General features: G+C 42.9%; 1 protein-coding gene across 1 annotated transcript; it reads left to right on the top strand.

Annotated features, from left to right (window-relative positions):
* The first annotated feature begins 762 nt into the window (after positions 1 to 762).
* On the top strand, positions 763 to 24,056 carry LOC110503002 (polycomb group RING finger protein 5-A). The gene is made up of 9 exons (XM_036960866.2): positions 763 to 907; positions 1,734 to 2,037; positions 9,984 to 10,080; positions 10,224 to 10,279; positions 10,433 to 10,492; positions 13,842 to 13,987; positions 14,118 to 14,216; positions 18,639 to 18,728; positions 20,564 to 24,056. The coding sequence occupies exons 2-9, from the start codon at positions 1,860 to 1,862 to the stop codon at positions 20,609 to 20,611; spliced, it is 774 nt and encodes a 257-aa protein (XP_036816761.1). The 5' UTR covers positions 763 to 907; positions 1,734 to 1,859; the 3' UTR covers positions 20,612 to 24,056.
* The last annotated feature ends 1,507 nt before the right edge of the window (positions 24,057 to 25,563 follow it).

Below are 25,563 nucleotides of genomic sequence, written 5' to 3'. Positions count from 1 at the left end.
TGGCATTTTTATCCAGTTTTATCATTGGAATGTGATACAAAACTAGGCAGATGTGTGCTTTAGGACCATGCAGACGCCTCTGACTGGTTGGGTAGGCTGTTTGGGGTGTTTATCCTTCCCCAGAAATTATAAAAACGTTTGGTAGGTTAACAAATCTCAGTTTGCTGTACAACCTTATGTCAAATGTTGGGTAGGTCTGCTCATTCTCATTTCCTGTTTTTAGTGGGGCTATGAAAAGTTGTGCCCCTGCTTGTTTTAATCCATTTTTTTGCCAAAACAAGAAATATGAGTTATTTGGAACCCCAAGAGGCACACATTTAGTTTTTTTTACCCTATCACTACTCAGCTGATTCAAAAAATTAACTAAACTTAAATTATTTGAATCAGCTGTGTAGTGCTAGGGCAAAAAAACAAAATATGTACCCCTTGGGGTCCCGAGGAAACACTGTAGTAGGCCTATGAATTAGCAAAATCACACATGCTCGTGATCTCCCGCCCCACTTTTCCTATCTGCATAAACTGGTGGCTGGGGTAATGGTGCGTTCATGACAACTTGGAACTCGGAACTATTAATATCTACGACCTCCGACATCCGTGCGTTCATGCAAAGTGGGAACTCTGGAAAAAACGATTTCCGATTGGTAATCGAACTCGTAAATACAATTCGGAAACTCGCCCATCCTCCAAGAGCTCCTACCTCCCCGAGCTGAAGATTAATAACGTCACGAGGTCGTTTTTTTTTAGTTCCAAGTTGTCTTGAACGAAACTTAAATTCCGTATTCTTGCCACTAGTTTCATACTAGCCTACGTCGCTGATATCACCAGGAGAACGCAGTGTCATGGTCACTCTATTATTCCCATTCTACCAGCTATAATAACCTAATGGAAAAAGTAGAGAGGTTACGAGGTAAGATTAAATGTAGCCTATATTGTTCAAACGTTTCAGACAGAAATAGCCTACAAAGAAATCGGCTTTCACATCATCCCTGTTAAAGTCAAACTTTGGGGGTGTGATGATTGCGAATGTGTCGTGTGTGACATAACTGTATTTAGGTTGCTAGTGCTTTTCCTTTTTTACGTTTATAGAACAGGTTTAATTTGACTTGACTTCATTCTGCTATCTCCTTGCGAGTCGCAACTTTGTTTCGAGTATGTTGTCGTCGCGAATGTCGTGGCTACAAGCTATATGTTTGGTGCTTTAATGTTGTTTTGGTGATGCACACGGTGATACAGGTCACGCAAAGCGTGAGGTCCTCTACGATGAGCCTAGTGCAGCCTACCGATTTTCACAAAGCTTTTGTATTTCTTAACTGTGTATCAATTATTTTTTATTAGTAAACCGAGGGAGGCATTTGTATGATTACGCTATTTGTACGAATACTATTTATAGTTCATTTACAAGTGTGTTTTGTCAATATAACATTTCCAAACTGTTATCTGCTTGTCAATGCGTGGTATATTATGGGGATAGATGAGGCATGTTTTAGGCATGTTTTAGTGGCAGCGTGACAGTAAATATAATTTTGTTAGGCAATGTTGTCAGGCATTAGTTTTGTCAGGCATGTAGGCAAGATGCATTCAGAAACGTGGTAAATACTTGTATTTATTTTTATTTTGCACATTGTATTTGAATGAACATGCCAATCCAAGAGGTGAATGAACCTGTGCATCACAGCATATGGCATAATCATCTACTTTCTTCTCTCTTTTCCCTTGTATTCTGTGTCTGACAGGTAATCTGAGAGTGAAAATATCTTCAGATTGTGTTTCCCAGCTGATGAGGACTGGCTGAGGATGACGAAGATGATGCATATACAGGGGACACCCCAGCAGTGTCAGGGGCTGCAGGGACCTCTGTGATGGTTGACCCTACCTCATCCCTGATCTCCCCAGCTCTGCAGGGGCTCACCATGGCCACTCGGAGGACACCCTTGGTCCAAACCAGCTTGGTCAAAGACTTTAACCACTTCATTACCTGCTACCTGTGCAGAGGTTACCTGATCAAACCCACCACGGTCACTGAGTGCCTGCACACATGTAAGACACACACCCTGTACTTCTCCATCTGTCTTTCAATTCATGGGCTTTATTGGCATTGGAAACATACACTGCTCAAAAAAATGAAGGGAACACTAATATAACACATCCTAGATCTGAATGAATGAAATATTCTTATTAAATACTTTTTTCTTTACATAGTTGAATGTGCTGACAACAAAATCACACACATTATCAATGGAAATCAAATGTATCAACCCATGGAGGTCTGGATTTGGAGTCACACTTAAAATTAAAGTGGAAAACCACACTATAGGCTGATGTAATGTCCTTAAAACAAGTCAAAATGAGGCTCAGTAGTGGCATCCACGTGCCTGTATGACCTCCATACAACGCCTGGGCATGCTCCTGATGAGGTGGCAGATGGTCTCCTGAGGGATCTCATCCCAGACCTGGACTAAAGCATCCGCCAACTCCTGGACAGTGTGTGGTGCAACGTGGCGTTGGTGGATGGAGCGAGACATGATGTCCCAGATGTGCTCAATTGGATTCAGGTCTGGGGAACGGGCGGGCCAGTCCATAGCATCAATGCCTTCCTCTTGCAGGAACTGCTGACCCACTCCAGCCACATGAGGTCTAGCACTATCTTGCATTAGGAGGAACCCAGGGCCAACCGCACCAGCATATGATCTCACAAGGGGTCTGAGGATCTCATCTCGGTACCTAATGGCAGTCAGGCTACCTCTGGCGAGCACATGGAGGGCTGTGCGGCCCCCCAAAGAAATGCCACCCCACACCATGACTGACCCACCGCCAAACCGGTCATGCTGGAGGATGTTGCAGGCAGCAGAATGTTCTCCGCGGCGTCTCCAGACTCTGTCACATGTGCTCAGTGTGAACCTGCTTTCATCTGTGAAGAGCACAGGGCGCCAGTGGCGAATTTACCAATATTGGTGTTCTCTGGCAAATGCCAAACTTCCTGCACTGTGTTGGGCTGTAAGCACAACCCCTACCTGTGGACGTCGGGCCCTCATACCACCCTCATGGAGTCTGTTTCTGACCGTTTGAGCAGACACATGCACATTTGTGGCCTGCTGGAGGTCATTTTGCAGGGCTCTGGCAGTGCTCCTCCTGCTCCTCCTTGCACAAAGGCGGAGGTAGCGGTCCTGCTGCTGGGTTGTTGCCCTCCTACGGCCTCCTCCACGTCTCCTGATGTACTGGCCTGTCTCCTGGTAGCGCCTCCATGCTTTGGACACTATGCTGACAGACACAGCCAACCTTGCCACAGCTCGCATTGATGTGCCATCCTGGATGAGCTGCACTACCTGAGCCACTTATGTGGGTTGTAGACTCCGTCTCATGCTACCACTAGAGTGAAAGCACCGCCAGCATTCAAAAGTGACCAAAACATCAGCCAGGAAGCATAGGAACTGAGAAGTGGTCTGTGGTCACCACCTGCAGAACCACTCCTTTATTGGGGGTGTCTTGCTAATTTCCTATAATTTCCACCTGTTGTCTATTCCGTTTGCACAACAGCATGTGAAATTTATTGTCAATCAGTGTTGCCTCCTAAGTGGACAGTTTGATTTCACAGAAGTGTGATTGACTTGGAGTTACATTGTGTTGTTTAAGTGTTCCCTTTATTTTTTTGAGCAGTGTATGTTAACATTGCGAAAGCAAGTGAAGTAGATAATAAATAATACAAATTTACAGAAAACATTACACTCACAGAAGTTCCAAAAGAATAAAGACATGACATATTGTGTGTGTGTAAAAATGTGAAAATAAATATGGGTTGTATTTACAATGGTGTTTGTTCTTCACTGGTTGCCCTCTTCTTGTGGCAACAGGTCACAAATCTTGCTGCTGTGATGGAACACTGTAGTATTTCACCCAGTAGATGTGGGAGTTTATCAAAATTGGGTTTGTTTTCAAATTCTTTGTGGCTCTGTGTAATCTGGGGGAAATATGTCTCTCTAATATTGTTGTACATTTGGCATGAGGTTAGGAAGTGCAGCTCAGTGTCCACCTCCATTTTGTGCGCAGTGTGCACATAGCCTGCCTTCTCTTGAGAGCTAGGTCTGCCTACGGTGGCCTTTCTCAAAAGCAAGGCTATGCTTACTGAGTCTGTACATAGTCAAAGCTTTCCTTAAGCTTGGGTCAGTCATTCTGCCACTGTGTACTCTCTGTTTAGGGCCAAGAAGCATTCTAGTTTGCTCTTTTTTTGTTAATTCTTTCCAATGTGTCAAGTAATTATCTTTTTGTTTTCTCATGATTTGGTTGGGTCTAATTGTGTTGCTCTCCTGGGGCTCTGTGGGGTATGTTTGTGAACAGAGCCCCAGGACCAGCTTGCTTAGGGGTCTCTTCTCCAGGTTCCATCTCACTGTAGGTAATGGCTTTGTTATGGAAGGTTTGGGAATCGCTTCCTTTTAGGTGGTTGTAGAATTTAACAGCTCTTTTCTGGATTTTGATAATTATAGGGTATCGGCCAAATTCTGCTCTGCATGTATTATTTGGTGTTTTACGTTGTACACTGAGGATATTTTTGCAGACTTCTGCATGCAGAGTCTCAATATGGGGTTTGTCCCATTTTGTGAATTCTTGGTTGATGAGCGGACCCCAGACCTCAACTATAAAGGGCAATGGGTTCTATAACTGATTCAAGTATTTTATTCCAGATCCTAATTGGTATGACGATTTGATGTTTCTTTTGATGGCATAGATGGCCCTTCCTTCCTCATCTCTCAGCTTGTTCACAGCTTTGTGGAAGTTACCTTGGCCTAAATATCAACGCCAAAGGTATGTTTTTTTTTGTTTGCTCTAGGGCAACAGTGTCGAGATGGAATTTGTATTTGTGGTGCTGGTGACTGGACCTTTTTTGGTACACCATTATTTTTGTCTTACTGAGATTTACTGCCAGGGCCCCGGTCTGGCAGAATCTGTGCAGAAGCTATAGGTGCTGCTGTAAGCCCTCCTTGATTAGGGACAGAAGTACCAGATCATCAGCAAACAGTAGACCTTTGACTTCAGATTCTAGTCGGGTGAGGCCGGGTGCTGCAGACTGTTCTAGTGCCCTCGCCAATTCGTTGATATATATGTTGAAGAGGGTGGGTCTTAAGTTGCATCCCTGTCTCACCCCACAGTCCTGTGGAACAAAAAAAAAGTTTGATGTTTGTCCATTTTAACCACACACTTGTTTGTGTACATGGATTTTATGTTTAATGTCGTTTTTCCCCCCGGGCCACTTTCCATCAATTTGTATAGCAGACCCTCATGTCAAATTGAGCCAAAGGCTTTTTTTAAATCAACAAAGCACGAGAAGACTTTGCCTTTGTTTTGGTTTGTTTGTTTGTCATTTAGGGTGTGCAGGTTGAAGACATGGTCTGTCGTACGGTAATTGGCTTTTTACCAAATTTGACATTTGCTCAGTACATTGTTTTCACTGAGGAAATGTACGAGTCTGCCGTTAATGATAATGCAGATGATTTTCAAATCAAATCAAATTTTATTTGTCACATACACATGGTTAGCAGATGTTAATGCGAGTGTAGCGAAATGCTTGTGCTTCTAGTTCCGACAATGCAGCAATAACCAACAAGTAATCTAACTAACAATTCCAAAACTACTGCCTTATACACAGTGTAAGGGGATAAAGAATATGTAGATAAGGATATATGAATGAGTGATGGTACAGAGCAGTATAGGCAAGATACAGTAGATGGTATCGAGTACAGTATATACATATGAGATGAGTATGTAAACAAAGTGGCATAGTTAAAGTGGCTAGTGATACATGTATTACATAAGGATACAGTCGATGATATAGAGTACAGTATATACGTATGCATATGAGATATATAATGTTACTTACCCTACATTATTCAAGGTAGCATTGTTTAAAGTGGCTAGTGATATATTTACATCATTTCCCATCAATTCCCATTATTAAAGTGGCTGGAGTTGAGTCAGTGTCAGTGTGTTGGCAGCAGCCACTCAATGTTAGTGGTGGCTGTTTAACAGTCTGATGGCCTTGAGATAGAAGCTGTTTTTCAGTCTCTCGGTCCCAGCTTTGATGCATCTGTACTGACCTCGCCTTCTGGATGATAGCGGGGTGAACAGGCAGTGGCTCGGGTGGTTGATGTCCTTGATGATCTTTATGGCCTTCCTGTAACATCGGGTGGTGTAGGTGTCCTGGAGGGCAGGTAGTTTGCCCCCGGTGATGCGTTGTGCAGACCTCACTACCCTCTGGAGAGCCTTACGGTTGAGGGCGGAGCAGTTGCCGTATCAGGCGGTGATACAGCCCGCCAGGATGCTCTCGATTGTGCATCTGTAGAAGTTTGAGTGCTTTTGGTGACAAGCCGAATTTCTTCAGCCTCCTGAGGTTGAAGAGGCGCTGCTGCGCCTTCTTCACAATGCTGTCTGTGTGAGTGGACCAATTCAGTTTGTCTGTGATGTGTATGCCGAGGAACTTAAAACTTGCTACCCTCTCCACTACTGTTCCATCGATGTGGATAGGGGGGTGTTCCCTCTGCTGTTTCCTGAAGTCCACAATCATCTCCTTAGTTTTGTTGACGTTGAGTGTGAGGTTATTTTCCTGACACCACACTCCGAGGGCCCTCACCTCCTCCCTGTAGGCCGTCTCGTCGTTGTTGGTAATCAAGCCTACCACTGTTGTGTCGTCCGCAAACTTGATGATTGAGTTGGAGGCGTGCGTGGCCACGCAGTCGTGGGTGAACAGGGAGTACAGGAGAGGGCTCAGAACGCACCCTTGTGGGGCCCCAGTGTTGAGGATCAGCGTGGAGGAGATGTTGTTGTCTACCCTCACCACCTGGGGGCGGCCCGTCAGGAAGTCCAGTACCCAGTTGCACAGGGCGGGGTCGAGACCCAGGGTCTCGAGCTTGATGACGAGCTTGGAGGATACTATGGTGTTGAATGCCGAGCTATAGTCAATGAACAGCATTCTCACATAGGTATTCCTCTTGTCCAGATGGGTTAGGGCAGTGTGCAGTGTGGTTGAGATTGCATCGTCTGTGGACCTATTTGGGCGGTAAGCAAATTGGAGTGGGTCTAGGGTGTCAGGCAGGGTGGAGGTGATATGGTCCTTGACTAGTCTCTCAAAGCACTTCATGATGACGGAAGTGAGTGCTACGGGGCGGTAGTCGTTTAGCTCAGTTACCTTAGCTTTCTTGGGAACAGGAACAATGGTGGCCCTCTTGAAGCATGTGGGAACAGCAGACTGGTATAGGGATTGATTGAATATATCCGTAAACACACCAGCCAGCTGGTCTGCGCATGCTCTGAGGGCGCGGCTGGGGATGCCGTCTGGGCCTGCAGCCTTGCGAGGGTTAACACGTTTAAATGTCTTACTCACCTCGGCTGCAGTGAAGGAGAGGCCGCATGTTTTCGTTGCAGGCCGTGTCAGTGGCACTGTATTGTCCTCAAAGCGGGCAAAAAAGTTATTTAGTCTGCCTGGGAGCAAGACATCCTGGTCCGTGACTGGGCTGGATTTCTTCCTGTAGTCCGTGATTGACTGTAGACCCTGCCACATGCCTCTTGTGTCTGAGCCGTTGAATTGAGATTCTACTTTGTCTCTGTACTGACGCTTAGCTTGTTTGATAGCCTTGCGGAGGGAATAGCTGCACTGTTTGTATTCGGTCATGTTACCAGACACCTTGCCCTGATTAAAAGCAGTGGTTTGCGCTTTCAGTTTCACGCGAATGCTGCCATCAATCCACGGTTTCTGGTTAGGGAATGTTTTAATCGTTGCTATGGGAACGGCATCTTCAACGCACGTTCTAATGAACTCGCACACCGAATCAGCGTATTCGTCAATATTGTTATCTGACGCAATACGAAACATATCCCAGTCCACGTGATGGAAGCAGTCTTGGAGTGTGGAGTCAGCTTGGTCGGACCAGCGTTGGACAGACCTCAGCGTGGGAGCCTCTTGTTTTAGTTTCTGTCTGTAGGCAGGGATCAACAAAATGGAGTCATGGTCAGCTTTTCCGAAAGGGGGGCGGGGCAGGGCCTTATATGCGTCGCGGAAGTTAGAGTAACAATGATCCAAGGTCTTTCCACCCCTGGTTGCGCAATCGATATGCTGATAAAATTTAGGGAGTCTTGTTTTCAGATTAGCCTTGTTAAAATCCCCAGCTACAATGAATGCAGCCTCCGGATAAATGGTTTCCAGTTTGCAAAGAGTTAAATAAAGTTTGTTCAGAGCCATCGATGTGTCTGCTTGGGGGGGATATATACGGCTGTGATTATAATCGAAGAGAATTCTCTTGGTAGATAATGCGGTCTACATTTGATTGTGAGGAATTCTAAATCAGGTGAACAGAAGGATTTGAGTTCCTGTATGTTTCTTTCATCACACCATGTCACGTTAGCCAAAAGGCATACGCCCCCGCCCCTCTTCTTACCAGAAAGATGTTTGTTTCTGTCGGCGCGATGCGTGGAGAAACCCGTTGGCTGCACCGCCTCGGATAGCGTGGCTTACTGGAGAGACGCTATCCGTTTCCGTGAAGCAAAGAACGTTACAATCTCTGATGTCCCTCTGGAATGCTACCCTTGCTCAGATTTCATCAACCTTGGTGTCAAGAGACTTGACATTGGCAAGAAGAATGCTAGGGAATGGTGCACGGTGTGCCCGTCTCCGGAGTCTGACCAGAAGACCGCCTCGTTTCCCACTTTTTCGGAGTCGTTTTTTTGGGTCACTGCATGGGATCCGCTCCGTTGTCCTGTTTGTAAGGCAGAACACAGGATCCGCGTCGCGGAAATAACACGTAAAAAAACAAAAAACTGCATAGTTTCCTAGGAACGCGAAGCGAGGCGGCCATCTCTGTCGGCGCCGGAAGTAGTTATTTTCCCAAGGTTGCTGATGTATATCCCACAGTAGTTATTGGGGTTAAATGTGTCTCAACTTTTGTGGATTGGGTTGATCAGTGCTTAGTTCCAAATATCAGGGAAGATGCCAGAGCTAAGGATGATGTTAGTTTTAAAATAGCCAATTGTATTTTGTTGTGTGTATATTTTATTATTTCATTGAGGACTTGTAATTTTGTCCTGTAGTTCATTCAAATGTAATTGGATAATGCTGTGGGTTCTGGTAGTCTTTTAATAGTTGATTCTCATATTTTGTATGTGATTGATTGTTTTTGCTATTTGTTCTCTGTTATAAGGCCAAAAATATTGGAGAAGTGGTTTACCCATACATCTCCATTTTGGATAGATAATTCTTCGTGTTGATTCTTCAGTTACATTGAGAATTTCTGACGTACTGTTCCTTTTTTTTCCGTAGTGTTATGTCTGTATTGTTTTAGTGATTCACCATAGTGAATGTGTAGACTTAGGTTTTCTGGGTCTCTTATGTTTTTGGTTGGATAGTTCTCTTTTTTTTTTAGGTTTTTGCATTCTTCATCAAACCATTTGTCATTGTTCATTTTCTTTGTTTTTTTGTTTCAATTTTTTTGATTGGATAGGGAAACTGAGAGGTCAAATATTCTGTTTGGATTTTCTTCTGCCTTGTTAACACCTTCGCTATTACAGTGGAACGTTTTGTCCAGGAAGTTGTCTAAAAGGTATTGAATTTGTTGTTGCCTAATTGTTTTTTGGTAGGTTTCCTTCCGTCTATAGCATTTCTTAATATTATTTCTCTGCTCAGTTTTCTTTTCACTGTACTGTATTAATTTGAACCCTGCTGTGCAGCAGGAAATGCAAACTTGAACTGTATTCAAGGTTTTAAAAAGGCTTCAAAATTTCATTTCTACTAACGTGTATCAAAAATGTATCAACCCCTACTAAAATGTCCATTAATTATCATCCACCTAATAATTCATATGCTGCATTTTCCTGCTGTGAGGAAACTGGTCAAATTAAAATATTCTAACGTTCTATTGCTTCCTTCCTTCTATGTCCTCTGTCCATCCTCTCCCAAAGACTCTAAGCATCTTACATTATGTAATAGGATTTTTCTTGTTTTCCAGTTTGTAAGAGCTGCATCATCCAGCACTTTGAAGACAGTAATGACTGTCCCAAATGTGGCATTCAAGTCCACGAAACGAACCCTCTAGAGATGCTAAGGTACGACACATACAAACATAGTCCTCCAAACATTTAGCCTTCACTTTGCTTTGAATACTGCAAGTGCACTGTCAACACAAACCACTGCTTCCTCTTTATCTTTACCCTTCCTCTCACATCTTCACTGATCCTCTCCTTCTGAGGTTGGACAATACTCTTGAGGAAATCATTTTCAAGCTTGTGCCTGGATTACGAGAAAGTGAGTTCTCGTCAACTAGGAAAAACCAAGATATATTTCTTAATGATATCCCAGTCAATCATTTCAGTCACTCTTTGGGGGAGTCATTAGATGTAGTGGGACTGAAATGACCTTGTATATCCTCTTTTCTTTATGATTGTGTGTGTTGACCAGAAGAGGGACAGCAGGAGATTGATTTCTGGAGGAAGAATAAGTCAAAAGAAAATTCACAAGGTATGGGATTAGTCTCAATTAAGGTCACTCTTACAAATTGTGCTGGGTCTTACTGTAAAATGTAATAAGTACGTTATTTGACATTAGTGGAGTAAATCATATATATACTCTGAACAAAAATATAAATGCAACATCAAATTTGATTTGCACACGCCGAATACAACGGGTATTTGAATTCAACCTTACCGTGAAATGTTAAGAAATAATTTACTAAAGAATAAAAAGTACCATAGGAAAATAACAAGGCTATATACTGGGGGCACTGGTACTGAGTCAGATTTCAGATTTCACTGCGTTCATATAAGGAAGTGTGTCAATTGAAATAAATAAATTAGGCCATAATCTATGGATTTCACATTACTGAGAATACAGATGTGCATCGGTTGGACACATACCTTTAAAAAAAAAAAGTAGGGTCGTGGATCAAAAAACCAGTCAGTATCTGGTGTGACCACCATTTGCCTCATGCAGCACAACACATCTCCTTCGCATAGAGTTGATCAGGCTGTTAATTGTGTCCTGTGGAATGTTGTCCCACTCTTCTTCAATGACTGTGTGAAGTTGCTGGATTTTGGCAGGAATTGGAACACAATGTCCTACATGTTGATCCAGAGCATCCCAAACATGCTCAATGGGTGACAGGTCTGGTGGTGTGCATGCAGGCCCTGGAAGAACTGGGACATTTTCATCTTCCAGGAATTGTGTACAGATCAATGCGACATTGGGCTGTGCATTATCATGCTGGAACATAAGGTGATGGCGGCGGATGAATGGCATGACAATGGGCCTCAGGATCTCGTCACGGTATCTGCATTCAAATTACCATTGATAAAATACAATTGTGTTCGTTGTCCGTAGCTTATGCCTGCCTACCATAACCCCACTGCCACCATGGGGCACTCTGTTCACAATGTTGACATCAGCAAATAGGTCGCCCACATGATGCAATACACGTGGTCTGCTGTTGTGAGGCCGGTTGGACGTACTGCCAAATTCTGTAAAATGACAGAGGTGGCTTATGGTAGGGAAATAAACCTTAAATTCTCTGGCAACAGCTCTAGTTGAACATTCCTGCAGTCAGCATGCCAATTGCACACTCCCTCAACTTGAGACATCAGTCTCAGTGTGTTGTGTTACACAACTGCACATTTTAGTGGTGTTTTATTGTCCCCAGCACAAGGTGCACCTGTGTAATGATCATGCTGTTTAATCAGCTTCTTGATATGTCACACCTGTCAGGTGGATGAATTTTCTTGGCAAAGGAGAAATGCTCACTAACAGAAATGTAAGCATTTGTACATAACATTTGAGATAAGCTTTTTTTGTGTATGGAACATGCCTTGGATCTATTATTTCAGTTCATAAATGTTGCATTTATATTTTTATTAAGTGTAAATATAATTTAGAGTAATTTTGTTTTGTCAATTTTGATTTAGAAGTGACAAACCCAATTTCAGTTTTTATTTAATTTTTTTAGAATAAATAGTAAACCCCCCCCCCCAAAAAAAAGGCAATACTTTGTAGAGCCACCTTTTGCAGGAATTACAGCTGCAAGTCTCTTGGGGTATGTCTCTATAAGCTTGGCACATCTAGCCACTGGGATTTTAGCCCATTCTTCAAGGCAAAACTGCTCCAGCTCCTTCAAGTTGGATGGGTTCTGCTGGTGTACAGCAATCTTTGTCATACCGCAGATTCTCAATTGGATTGAGGTCTGGGCTTTGACTAGGCCATTCCAAGACATTTAAATGTTTCCCCTTAAACCACTCGAGTATTGCTTCAGCAGTAGGCTTAGGGTCGTTGTACTGCTGGAAGGTGAACCTCCGTCCCAGTCTCAAATCTCTGGAAGACAGGTGTCCCTTAACAATTTCCCTGTATTGAGCGCTATCCATTATCCCTTCAATTCCCAGTCCCTGCCGATGGAAAAACATCCCCACAGCATGATGCTGCCACCACCATGCTTCACTGTGGGAATGGCATTCTCGGGGTGATGAGGTGTTTGCGCCAGACATGGTGATGGCTAAAAAATAATTTTAATCTCATATGACCATAGTACCTTCCATGTTTTCGGGGAGTCTCCCACATGCCTTTTTGGCGAACACCAAACATGTTTACTTATTTTTTTCTTTAAGCAATGGCTTTTTATGGCCACTCTTCCGTAAAGCCCAACTCTGGAATGTACAGCTAATAGTGGTCCTATGGACAGATACTCCAATCTCCGCTGTGGAGCTTTGCAGCTCCCTCAGAGTTATCTTTGATCTTTGATCTCTGATTAATGCCCTTCTTGCCTGGTCCATGAGTTTTGGTGGGTGGCCCTCTCTTGAGAGGTTTGTTGTGGTGCCATATTATTTGAATTTTTTTAATAATGGATTTAATGGTGCTCCATGGGATGTTCAAAGTTTTGGATTTTTTTTATAACCCAACCCTGATCTGTACGTCTCCACAACTTTGTCCCTGACCTGTTTGACTTGGTCGTCATGGTGCCCCTTGCTTATTGGTGTTGTAGACTCTGGGGCCTTTCAGAACAGGTGTGTGTGTATATATATATATATATATATATATATATATATATATATAACATGTGACAGATCATGTGACACTTAGATTGCACACAGGTGGACTTTATTTAACTAATTTGTGCCAAGGTAATTTGTTGCACCAGATCGTATTTAGGGGCTTCATAGCAAAGTGGGTGATTACATATGCATGCACAACCTTTCAGTTTTTTATTTTGTTGAAGTTATAATTTTCATTTCACTTCACAAGTTTGGACTATTTTGTGTATGTCCATTACATGAAATCCAAATAAAAATACATTTAAATTACAGGTTGTAATGCAACAAAATAGGAAAATCGCCAAGGCAGGATGAATACTTTTGCAAGGCACTGTATGTGTAGAGTTAATGTGGGTTTGGGTTGTTCTATAATACGAGGCTGTAATGTGGTGTATATTTTTGTTCTGTGTGTGTGTGTGTGTGTGTGTATATACAGTGACTTCGGAAAGTATTCAGACTCCTTGACTTTATCCACATTTTGTTAGGGAGAAGCCTTATTCTTAAAAAAATAAAGGCCTATGTCTGTAAATAAGGTATTTCTTTTTTTTAAATATATGTTTTTATATATACATTTCTAACAGTTTCTAAGATCCTGTTTTTTGCTTTTTAATTATTTGGTGTTGTGTGTAGATTTCTGAGAATTATTTATTTAATCATCTTTATATTATGGCTGTTATCAATGTGGAAAAGGTGAAGGGTCTGAATACTTTCCAAATACACTGTGTGTGTATCTATCTATCTCTGCCCTGATTGCTAGTGTGATCTCCTAAAATCACCTGAGCTCTGCTATCCCACAGGAGACGGCCTTGGGTCTAAGAAGCTTGGGCTCAGTGATGAGGATGGTGATGAAGATGACCAGGATTACCACAGGAGCGACCCCCAGATAGCCATCTGCCTCGACTGTCTCCACAACAATGGCTATGCTGCAGACAACACAGTGAAGGTATGTGTGAATCATTTTCCTCTTCCCATGGGAGTGTTTCTTTCAATATGCTCACGTGACCAGTTCTGGTATTCTGTACTCTGTGTTCTATCTGAATGTAACATGGCCATACTTCTGTTATTCACCCCAGTGTTTAATGAAGAAGTTCATTCATTGCTCTAGTCGAGTCACGGTGGGAACCATCAAGAAGTTTCTCAGTCTAAAGTTAAAGCTTTCTAGCTCTTGTGAGGTAAGACCGCTACTACTGTTTTTACAGTGCCTTGCGAAAGTATTCGGCCCCCTTGAACTTTGCAACCTTTTGCCACATTTCAGGCTTCAAACATAAAGATATAAAACTGTATTTTTTTGTGAAGAATCAACAACAAGTGGGACACAATCATGAAGTGGAACGACATTTATTGGATATTTCAAACTTTTTTAACAAATCAAAAACTGAAAAATTGGGCGTGCAAAATTATTCAGCCCCTTTACTTTCAGTGCAGCAAACTCTCTCCAGAAGTTCAGTGAGGATCTCTGAATGATCCAATGTTGACCTAAATGACTAATGATGATAAATACAATCCACCTGTGTGTAATCAAGTCTCCGTATAAATCCACCTGCACTGTGATAGTCTCAGAGGTCCGTTAAAAGCGCAGAGAGCATCATGAAGAACAAGGAACACACCAGGCAGGTCCGAGATACTGTTGTGAAGAAGTTTAAAGCCGGATTTGGATACAAAAAGATTTCCCAAGCTTTAAACATCCCAAGGAGCACTGTGCAAGCGATAATATTGAAATGGAAGGAGTATCAGACCACTGCAAATCTACCAAGACCTGGCCGTCCCTCTAAACTTTCAGCTCATACAAGGAGAAGACTGATCAGAGATGCAGCCAAGAGGCCCATGATCACTCTGGATGAACTGCAGAGATCTACAGCTGAGGTGGGAGACTCTGTCCATAGGACAACAATCAGTCGTATATTGCACAAATCTGGCCTTTATGGAAGAGTGGCAAGAAGAAAGCCATTTCTTAAAGATATCCATAAAAAGTGTCGGTTAAAGTTTGCCACAAGCCACCTGGGAGACACACCAAACATGTGGAAGAAGGTGCTCTGGTCAGATGAAACCAAAATTGAACTTTTTGGCAACAATGCAAAACGTTATTTTTGGCGTAAAAGCAACACAGCTCACACCATCCCCACTGTCAAACATGGTGGTGGCAGCATCATGGTTTGGGCCTGCTTTTCTTCAGCAGGGACAGGGAAGATGGTTAAAATTGATGGGAAGATGGATGGAGCCAAATACAGGACCATTCTGGAAAAAAACCTGATGGATTCTGCAAAAGACCTGAGACTGGGACGGAGATTTGTCTTCCAACAAGACAATGATCCAAAACATAAAGCAAAATCTACAATGGAATGGTTCAATAATAAACATATCGAGGTGTTAGAATGGCCAAGTCAAAGTCCAGACCTGAATCCAATCGAGAATCTGTGGAAAGAACTGAAAACTGCTGTTCACAAATGCTCTCCATCCAACCTCACTGAGCTCGAGCTGTTTTGCAAGGAGGAATGGGAAAAAATGTCAGTCTCTCGATGTGCAAAACTGATAGAGACATACCCCAAGCGACTTACAGCTGTAATCGCAGCAAAAGGTGGCGCTACAAAGTATTAACTTAAGGGGGCTGAATAATTTTGCATGCCCAATTTTTCAGTTTTTGTTTTGTTAAAAAAGTTTGAAATATCCAATAAATGTCGTTCCACTTCATGATTGTGTCCCACTTGTTGTTGATTCTTCACAAAAAAAATACAGTTTTATATCTTTATGTTTGAAGCCTGAAATATGGCAAAAGGTCGCAAAGTTCAAGGGGGGCGAATACTTTCGCAAGGCACTGTATATTATAATGTACAGTAACTTCACTTTTATTTTGATGATGGGTTTAGAAAAGGGAATAATGTAAATAACGTGCCTTTTGTGATTTATTGCGCTTGTGTGCGCTTTTGTTTGTTTTGTGTGTCCAGGGTCATCTGGCAATTCTGGCAAATGCCAGATGGGCTGGACAATTTTTTTAGTTGGGTGGGCTGGTCAGAGTTGACACACACATATATATTATTATAATGTACAATGCATTCCTGAAGTATTTAGACCCCTTCCCTTTTTCCAAATTTTGTTACGTTACATCCTTATTCTAAAATGGATTAAATATGTATTTTTTTCTCAGCAATCTACACACAATACTTTATCATGGCAAAGCGGAAACAGAAATACCTTATTTACATAACTATTCAGCCCCTTTACTATGAGACTTGAAATTGAGCTCGTACTGTTTCCATTGATCAGCCTTAATGTTTCTCCAACTTGATTGGAGTACACCCGTGGTGAATTCAATTGATTGGACATGATTTGAAAAGGCACACACCTGTCTATGTAAGTTCCCAGCCTCCCGGCCCAGCGGTCTAAGGTCTACAGATCCGGATTCGATCCCGGGCTGTGACCGACCGAGAGACCCATGAGACGGCACACAATTGGCCCAGCGTCGTCCAGGTTAGGGGAGGGTTTGGGTGGCTAGGATGTCCTTGTCCCATCGCGCTCTAGCAACTCCTTGTGTTGAGGCCGGACACATGGGCGCTGACTTCAGTCGTCAGCTGTACGGTGCTTTCTCCAACACATTGGTGCGGCTGGCTTCCGGTTTGAGCGGGCAGTGTGTCAAGAAGCAGTGCGGCTTGGCAGGGTCGTGTTTCGGAGGACGCATGGATCTCGACCTTCGCCTCTCCAGAGTCCGTACGGCAGTTACAGCAATGGGACAAGACTGTAACTACCAATTGGATATCACAAAATTGGGAAGAAAAGGTGGTAAAAAGTACCATAAAAAAAATGGATAAATGGATAGATATAGTGCATGTCAGAGCAAAAACCAAGCTATTAGGTCAAGGGAATTATATGTAGAGCTCGGAGAGAGGATTGAGTCGAGGCACAGATCTGGGGAAGGGTAGCCCCCCCCCCCCAAAAAAAAATTCTGCATTTTTGGTCCCCAGGAACATAGTGGCCTCCAATCTTAAATGGAAGATGTTTGGAACCACCAAGACTCTTACTAGAGCTGGCCACCTGGCCAAAATGAACCTCAAGGAGGTGACCAAGAACCGGATGGTAGAGAAGGGAGAACCTTCTGCGGAGAAGGGAGAACCTTCCAGAAAGACAACCATCTCATTCCGCCAGGCCTTTATGGTACAGTGGCCATACAGAAGCCACTCCTCAGTAAAAGGCACATGACAACCCGCTTGTAGTTTGCTGAAAGGCACCTAAAGAACATGAGCAACAAGATTCTCTGGTCTGATGGAACCAAGATGGAACTATTTTGCCTGAATGCCAAGTGTCACGTCTGGAGGAAATATGGCACCATCCCTACATTGAAGCATGGTGGTGGCAGCATCATGCTGTGGGGATGTTTTTCGAGGGCATGTACTGGGAGACTAGCCAGGATCGAGGCAAAGATGAACGAAACAAAGTACAGATGGATCCTTGATGAAAGCCTACCCCAGAGTGCTCCGGACCTCAGACTGGGGCAAAGGTTCACCTTCCAACAGGACAACAACCCTAAGCAAACAGACAACGCAGGAGGGGCTTCGGGACAAATATCTGAACGGTCCTTGAGTGGCCCAGCCAGGCCCTGGATTTGAACCTGATGTAACATCTCTGGAGAGACCTGAAGATATCTGTGCAGCAACGCTCCCCATCCAACCTGGCAGAGAAGAATGGGAGAAACTCCACAAATACACGTGTGCCAAGCTTCTAGCGTCATACCCAAGAAGACTTGAGGCTGTAATCGCTGCCAAAGGTGCTTCAACAAAGTACTTAGTAAAGGGTCTGAATACTTATGTAAATGTGTTATTTCCATTTTATTTGATTAATTAGCAAACATTTCTAAAAACCCATTTTTGCTTTGTCATTATGGGGTATTATGTGTAGATTGATGGAGGAAAAAAACAACTCAATTTTAGGATGAGGCTGTAACAGTACAACATGTGGAAAAAGGGGTCTGAATACTTTTCGAAGGCATTGTTCATGGCTTAAGCAGACATGCACACAGAACAAGGATAAGCACAGTGACCGCAGAGAAGATGCTGAGGAGACAGATGGACAGCACAACAAAATGGCTAGAGTAGAGGCCCTGTTATAGTGGTGAGTTGGATCTCCAGGCAGAGGAACAGTTATAGTGGTGAGTTGGATCTCCAGGCAGAGGAACAGTTATAGTGGTGAGTTGGATCTCCAGGCAGAGGAACAGTTATAGTGGTGAGTTGGATCTCCAGGCAGAGGAACAGTTATAGTGGTGAGTTGGATCTCCAGGCAGAGGAACAGTTATAGTGGTGAGTTGGATCTCCAGGCAGAGGAACAGTTATAGTGGTGAGTTGGATAAAAAAAGAGGAGGACCATGTCTCGCCAGTCACTGGTACAGAAATGGTTGAGAAACGCTGTACTGTACTGCCAATGTTATGTGTCAGCACTACTGCCTGTGTCTACGTAGGGTCAGGGTGTATGTGTGGGGATGGGTGTATGTATTAATGGTGACCTGTTGGTGGGGTGGGGTCGTGTGCGGTGATATGGGCTGGTGAGAATAAAATGTCAGAGCCGAATTCTTCTCCCAGTCCGCCCCTGTGTGTGTCCTCTCTCCCCAGCTGGATGTGCTGTGTAATGGGGAGATCATGGGGAAGGACCACACTCTGGAGTTCATCTACATGACCCGCTGGAGGCTGCACAGTGACAACGTGAGTCTGTTATGTCATTCCTTCCTGTTCTTTTCTCCACACTCCCCCTGTCTCATCCAGTTCTTAGGTAACCTCTGTACTTCTCAATGCCCGGTTATTGATCATGTTCTTTCTGGCATGTCCTGACATCTTCCACACCCACCCAAATTCCCAATACACCATGTCCATGTAAAGTATGACATCATACATCTACAGTATAAACATCATGGGATTGTGTTATGTCATTTGCTGCCCCTTCCCTGTCCTCCGACCAGCTGTCTTTACCTTCCCTGCCCTCCGACCAGCTATCTTTACCTTCCCTGCCGTCTGACCAGCTGTCTTTACCTTCTGTGCCCTCTGACCAGCTGTCTTTACCTTCCCTGCCCTCCGACCAGCTATCTTTACCTTCTGTGCCCTCTGACCAGCTGTCTTTACCTTCTGTGCCCTCTGACCAGCTATCTTTACCTTCTGTGCCCTCTGACCAGCTGTCTTTACCTTCTGTGCCCTCTGACCAGCTGTCTTTACCTACCGTGCCCTCCGACCCAGCTGTCATTACCTTGACATGTTCAGCTTTAGTTTGTCTGTCTTGTTAGACAACTGTCATTACCAAGGTCAGGCATGGGGGGGGGGGGGGGGGGGGTTGGACACGGGGGGCAACTGCATATGGGGGACATGGTGGGGAACTGGACATACTGGACGTGGGGGGGGGGGGGGGGGCATGGGGCAGTGGTGGAAAAAGTATGTAAGATCTATATATCCAAAAAGCAAAACAGCCAGACCTCTTATTTGGTTTGAGCTTGAGTTTTTCTGAAAGGTAACAGTCTTACGGATGCAAGAAGTGCTCAGATAAAAAAAAATGGATTCTCAAATAGGCAACACTTGAAAATACATCTCATACAGACAAAATATATTTATGCCTTAATGAAGGAATGTAAAGAGTAATCGCATGCAGTTACGATCAGTCACTTTGCTTTAGAATGAACATCCTGTAGAAATGTATAGAACCCTATACATAAAAAAAAATGTAGCTGATGAGCTCATCACAAGTACATATAGAACTGCACACAACCTCACTGTAGGAATATGAGGACATCACAACTGATTACTTGAAGTTGAAGAATTTATGGTTCATCTTCAGTAAAAACAGTTTTTCAAAGTTTCTGGAATCTAGCCTTGCTCTCCTGGGGCTGAAAACACGTCCTGCAATGCTGAACAGCCTTTCACAGGCAGCTGACGCAGGTACGGGTGTGTTTAACCCCAGAGACAGGACACTGGGGGGAACTGGCCATGTCCTCACAACATCTAAATGACAGCCTTCTGTTCACTGAACCATTTCAGCTAATTATACTACTTCTCAATGCCTTGATGGTTAATGGCTACCATATAAACACTTAGAAATAAATCCAGACAGTGTTTTATAGATGCATATTGAGCAAGCCCCTAGGAATCATCAATTGCAGTAAAGTATGGACTGACTGCAGTTAGTTCAGAGAGAAATCATAAAAGCATTACTCAATGCTGTGCATCTGAATGTCCAATGCTGCCTCCTGTCTTGTTTCAACTGTCAGCCTTAGGGATCTGGGATGGTTCACAGGAAAGTGTGTTCTCCTTAAAACACCATCCAGGAAAACTTTGGCTTGAAGTCTGTTCAAAGGGGCAATTCTGTCTCGTGGCATCCATTCCTGTGAAATATGGGCCATTTAATATGGAATTGCAAAGCTCATTAGTTAAATATGCTCTGCTTGTCAGAACGTGCCAGCATCTACTAGGCTATTTACTTTTGCAAGTTGTCTTTTGAATAAACTTGAAGGTAACTGAGAATAAACAACTAATGTCTCTTTCTACATTCTCCTCAGAGATATCCCATGGTCCTGGAGTACAGGCCACGAATAGACTTTGGCTGAACGAAGCCCTGGAAGCCTCCATAGACAAACAAAGCAAGGACTGGATGTACATGCAGCCAAGCCATGAACTCTGTCCTTCCAAACCTTTCTGAACTTCTCTACATTTGACCATTTGTTTTTTTTTCTCATTCTGTTTCATTTAGTTGCGACCTTCGTTGTTGAACATTCTGTGTCCTTCATTGTTGGAACATTCTGTGTCCTTCGTTGTTGGAACATTCTGTGTCCTTCGTTGTTGGAACATTCTGTGTCCTTCGTTGTTGGAACATTCTGTGTCCTTCGTTGTTGGAACATTCTGTGTCCTTCGTTGTTGGAACATTCTGTGTCCTTCGTTGTTGGAACATTCTGTGTCCTTCGTTGTTGGAACATTCTGTGTCCTTCGTTGTTGGAACATTCTGTGTCCTTCGTTGTTGGAACATTCTGTGTCCTTCGTTGTTGGAACATTCTGTGTCCTTCGTTGTTGGAACATTCTGTGTCCTTCGTTGTTGGAACATTCTGTGTCCTTCGTTGTTGGAACATTCTGTGTCCTTCGTTGTTGGAACATTCTGTGTCCTTCGTTGTTGGAACATTCTGTGTCCTTCGTTGTTGGAACATTCTGTGTCCTTCGTTGTTGGAACATTCTGTGTCCTTCGTTGTTGGAACATTCTGTGTCCTTTGTTGTTGGAACATTCTGTGTCCTTTGTTGTTGGAACATTCTGTGTCCTTCGTTGTTGGAACATTCTGTGTCGTCCTGTGTCCTTCGTTGTTGACCATTCTGTGCTTGTGGCCAAAGTGATTTAAGACAAGTAACTAAAGACAAGCTTCGCTGAAACATGGGTGTATGAATATATCAAAGTTGTATTTACTCCCATGTCCAAGGGCTTCCACCCCAATGCCTGACTAAAACATGTGTTAGTGCCTTGCGAAAGTATTCGGCCCCCTTGAACTTTGCGACCTTTTGCCACATTTCAGGCTTCAAACATAAAGAATCAACAACAAGTGGGACACAATCATGAAGTGGAACGACATTTATTGGATATTTCAAACTTTTTTTTAACAAATCAAAAACTGAAAAATTGGGCGTGCAAAATTATTCAGCCCCCTTAAGTTAATACTTTGTAGCGCCACCTCTTGCTGCGATTACAGCTGTAAGTCGCTTGGGGTATGTCTCTATCAGTTTTGCACATCGAGAGACTGAATTTTTTTCCCATTCCTCCTTGCAAAACAGCTCGAGCTCAGTGAGGTTGGATGGAGAGCATTTGTGAACAGCAGTTTTCAGTTCTTTCCACAGATTCTCGATTGGATTCAGGTCTGGACTTTGACTTGGCCATTCTAACACCTGGATATGTTTATTTTTGAACCATTCCATTGTAGATTTTGCTTTATGTTTTGGATCATTGTCTTGTTGGAAGACAAATCTCCATCCCAGTCTCAGGTCTTTTGCAGAATCCATCAGGTTTTCTTCCAGAATGGTCCTGTATTTGGCTCCATCCATCTTCCCATCAATTTTAACCATCTTCCCTGTCCCTGCTGAAGAAAAGCAGGCCCAAACCATGATGCTGCCACCACCATGTTTGACAGTGGGGATGGTGTGTTCAGCTGTGTTGCTTTTACGCCAAACATAACGTTTTGCATTGTTGCCAAAAAGTTCAATTTTGGTTTCATCTGACCAGAGCACCTTCTTCCACATGTTTGGTGTGTCTCCCAGGTGGCTTGTGGCAAACTTTAAACGACACTTTTTATGGATATCTTTAAGAAATGGCTTTCTTCTTGCCACTCTTCCATAAAGGCCAGATTTGTGCAATATACGACTGATTGTTGTCCTATGGACAGTCTCCCACCTCAGCTGTAGATCTCTGCAGTTCACAATCATCTCTGATCATGGCCTCTTGGCTGCATCTCTGATCAGTCTTCTCCTTGTATGAGCTGAAAGTTTAGAGGGACGGCCAGGTCTTGGTAGATTTGCAATGGTCTGATACTCCTTCAATTTCAATATTATCGCTTGCACAGTGCTCCTTGGGATGTTTAAAGCTTGGAAAATCTTTTTGTATCCAAATCCGGCTTTAAACTTCTTCACAACAGTATCTCGGACCTGCCTGGTGTGTTCCTTGTTCTTCATGATGCTCTCTGCACTTTTAACGGACCTCTGAGACTATCACAGTGCAGGTGCATTTATACGGAGACTTGATTACACACAGGTGGATTGTATTTATCATCATTAGTCATTTAGGTCAACATTGGATCATTCAGAGATCCTCACTGAACTTCTGGAGAGAGTTTGCTGCACTGAAAGTAAAGGGGCTGAATAATTTTGCACGCCCAATATTTCAGTTTTTGATTTGTTAAATTTTTTTGAAATATCCAATAAATGTCGTTCCACTTCATGATTGTGTCCCACTTGTTGTTGATTCTTCACAAAAAAATACAGTTTTATATCTTTATGTTTGAAGCCTGAAATGTGGCAAAAGGTCGCAAAGTTCAAGGGGGCCGAATACTTTCGCAAGGCACTGTATGTCTTTTATAAATGCACATAACATATCCACAGATTTGCCCACCATCAATCAATTATGGAAATTTGCCTGTGACAGGGCACCTTAATAATGTTGTCAACAAGTTTCAAAGAGTCTAAACCGAAGCCCATTCGTCTTCATTCTGTTCCATGCTCAGTTAATAACCAGTCTGACAAGCTGCTGAAATCTACAAACGCTCTCTGGCAGAGGCTGGGCAACCTGCAGGATGGGGAGAGAAACATTAAGCATCTCTCTCTCTTTCTCTGTCACACACACTCAACCCATACTGCGGTGTGATTACCCTGGCTCCTGCCAATCTCAGACTTGTGCTAATAGCTTTTTTGGCACCGTTCTGAGTGAGGAGGTACATTTCAGATTGATCATAGTATGTTTAGACTAGAGATCTACTATCTTGCATGTTTTTAAAAAGAAACTAATGGTGTGCACATTTCATATTGTTACTAGACCTTTTGATCTAAATGTGTTTCATGAAATAGATGACATTACAACATGAGAGTAAGATATATGTATTATGGATCTTGGATATATTTGATCAAAGAACAGCTTTGTGCACTGTAAGAGCTGGTTGGCCATAAAGCTTATTCTATTAACGTTGAGGTGTACTGAAGTGGTCTCTTTCAGAGTAATTCAGTATAGAGAGTATACGGTATCTGCTTCCTTACCTAGTCATCTCATGTTTAGCCTTTTCATCTATGTTGATATGCTTTATATGTGAAGAACATTTGAGGTGAAGACAAGCTGTCCATCTGCTGAAAAATAGGATGCATTTTTGGAAACATGTACATATTCTTATGGTTAATGTTTTATGCTGCTTAGAATATATTTTTGAAATGTACTGCCTCTGAATCATTCTTGAGAGAGAGCTGTGAAGAAAAATAGTTCATATCTGTACTTGATTTATAATTATTATTCATGAATAAATTAAATGTTTTGTATTCTACCTACTGTCTTGATTTAAAGCTACAATCTGTACCTTTTTGGACAACCTGACCAAGTTCACATTGACAGATTTGTGACTCACATGTCTTTCTCATTGAAAGCAAGTCTAAGAAGCGGTAGATCTGCTTTAGGTGATCTATTTCTATGCTTCCCATTCCTACATTTACATTTTTGCCTTTTACTTTTGTACACCAGCTTCCAACAGCTGAAAACCCAATATTTCACAGTGGTTTAGATGCTATAATGAAATGATTGTTCTCTACACAATTACTGCTTGGTTTGACATGAACTGAAATTATGCAAACCAGGAAATGGTGTATGAATTTCTTCAATTTCCATTGAGTTTTTCTGGTTTGCTCGGGCTTTGGGCCTGGATAAAGGACTGATTCTTTCACCAATACTCATGTTTATGTCCTTGTTGAATTAGCAACTTGTTATATCTAATCTAGTATTCTGTTTCCTCCTTTGAACGCCTTGAAAGTATGTTTTATAGGTTTATTACAACGTGCTCCTGCCCAAACTACGGAACCCCTTCCTGGTCGGGTCCAGTTGGAAAGACTACGATTTACCTGCTTTGTTTGTCTGGCTGGACAGGCAGGAGGATAGTGTTTCTAGATCATGATTAGTTGATTAGTCCGGTGTGATAAATGGGGCTGGAGCAAAAGTGTGACAATTAGGCTGACACTATTAGTCTCCGGTTGGTAGACTTGTCATCAGGAGAATGTCATTGCATTTTGAGATGAGTTTGAGAACGGTTTCTTTCTTGCCTATATTAATTGGAATCCAAGTAGGACATCTGTTTAGGACATCTCTTGACATCTGTTTAGTGTTCAGTTGGATTTATATCTGACAACTCAGCTGTCCGTGTTGTACTTCCTACTCATCAGGGAGCTTTAAGGTCAGAAAATACTGTATACATGTATCTAGGCCAAAGTTCCCTACAGGCTTCATACTGTACGTTTTGTACATTCACTCTGATGCCAGCGGGCATTTGGGTCTGAAGGATATAGGGAACATTATATTTGCACCATTGAGTCTGTAAGATGTCTCAAGGGTCCTAAAACCCCTCAATACAATATCTTGTGTCATTTTGTTTGTGACACATAATGAAGAGGGTTCTGTTTATTTTATCTTTATTTAACTAGGCAGGTCAATTAAGAACAAACTCTTATTTTCAATGACGGCCTAGGAACAGTGACAACTGCCTGTTCAGGGGCAGAACAACGGATTTGTACCTTGTCAGCTCGGGGGTTTGAACTTGCAACCTTCCGGTTACTAGTCCAACGCTCTAACCACTAGGCTACTCTGCCGCCCTGTGACATCCACATTTAACTGACAACCTGACGACAGTTGTTCATCATCTGGATGAAACTAGGGTGATCCCGTAAAGCCCAGTGCTTCAAGGCATCTCTGATAAAATGTTATACTGTATGCAGCTCCTCTCCTATATTTCTGAGTTGGTACATTTTAGGGAATGAGTTGCGTGGGACTTATTTACTGAGTAAA

The sequence above is a fragment of the Oncorhynchus mykiss genome, chromosome 23, assembly GCF_057628025.1.
Source record: "Oncorhynchus mykiss isolate SJ-2025 chromosome 23, ASM5762802v1, whole genome shotgun sequence".
In the NCBI taxonomy this organism is placed as follows: domain Eukaryota; kingdom Metazoa; phylum Chordata; class Actinopteri; order Salmoniformes; family Salmonidae; genus Oncorhynchus; species Oncorhynchus mykiss.
Note: the sequence above shows the minus strand (reverse complement) of the source record. Positions and strands in the feature narration are given on the sequence as shown.

What these genes read in the sequence shown, in the direction of transcription:
- LOC110503002 (XM_036960866.2), top strand. Translation starts at nt 1,860, where the DNA reads ATGGTTGACCCTACCTCATCCCTGATCTCCCCAGCTCTGCAGGGGCTC. An exon ending in AACCCTCTAGAGATGCTAAG is followed by an intron (nt 10,081 to 10,223) that starts GTACGACACATA and finishes TCTCCTTCTGAG; the next exon opens with GTTGGACAATACTCTTGAGG. An exon ending in GGAGGCTGCACAGTGACAAC is followed by an intron (nt 18,729 to 20,563) that starts GTGAGTCTGTTA and finishes CATTCTCCTCAG; the next exon opens with AGATATCCCATGGTCCTGGA.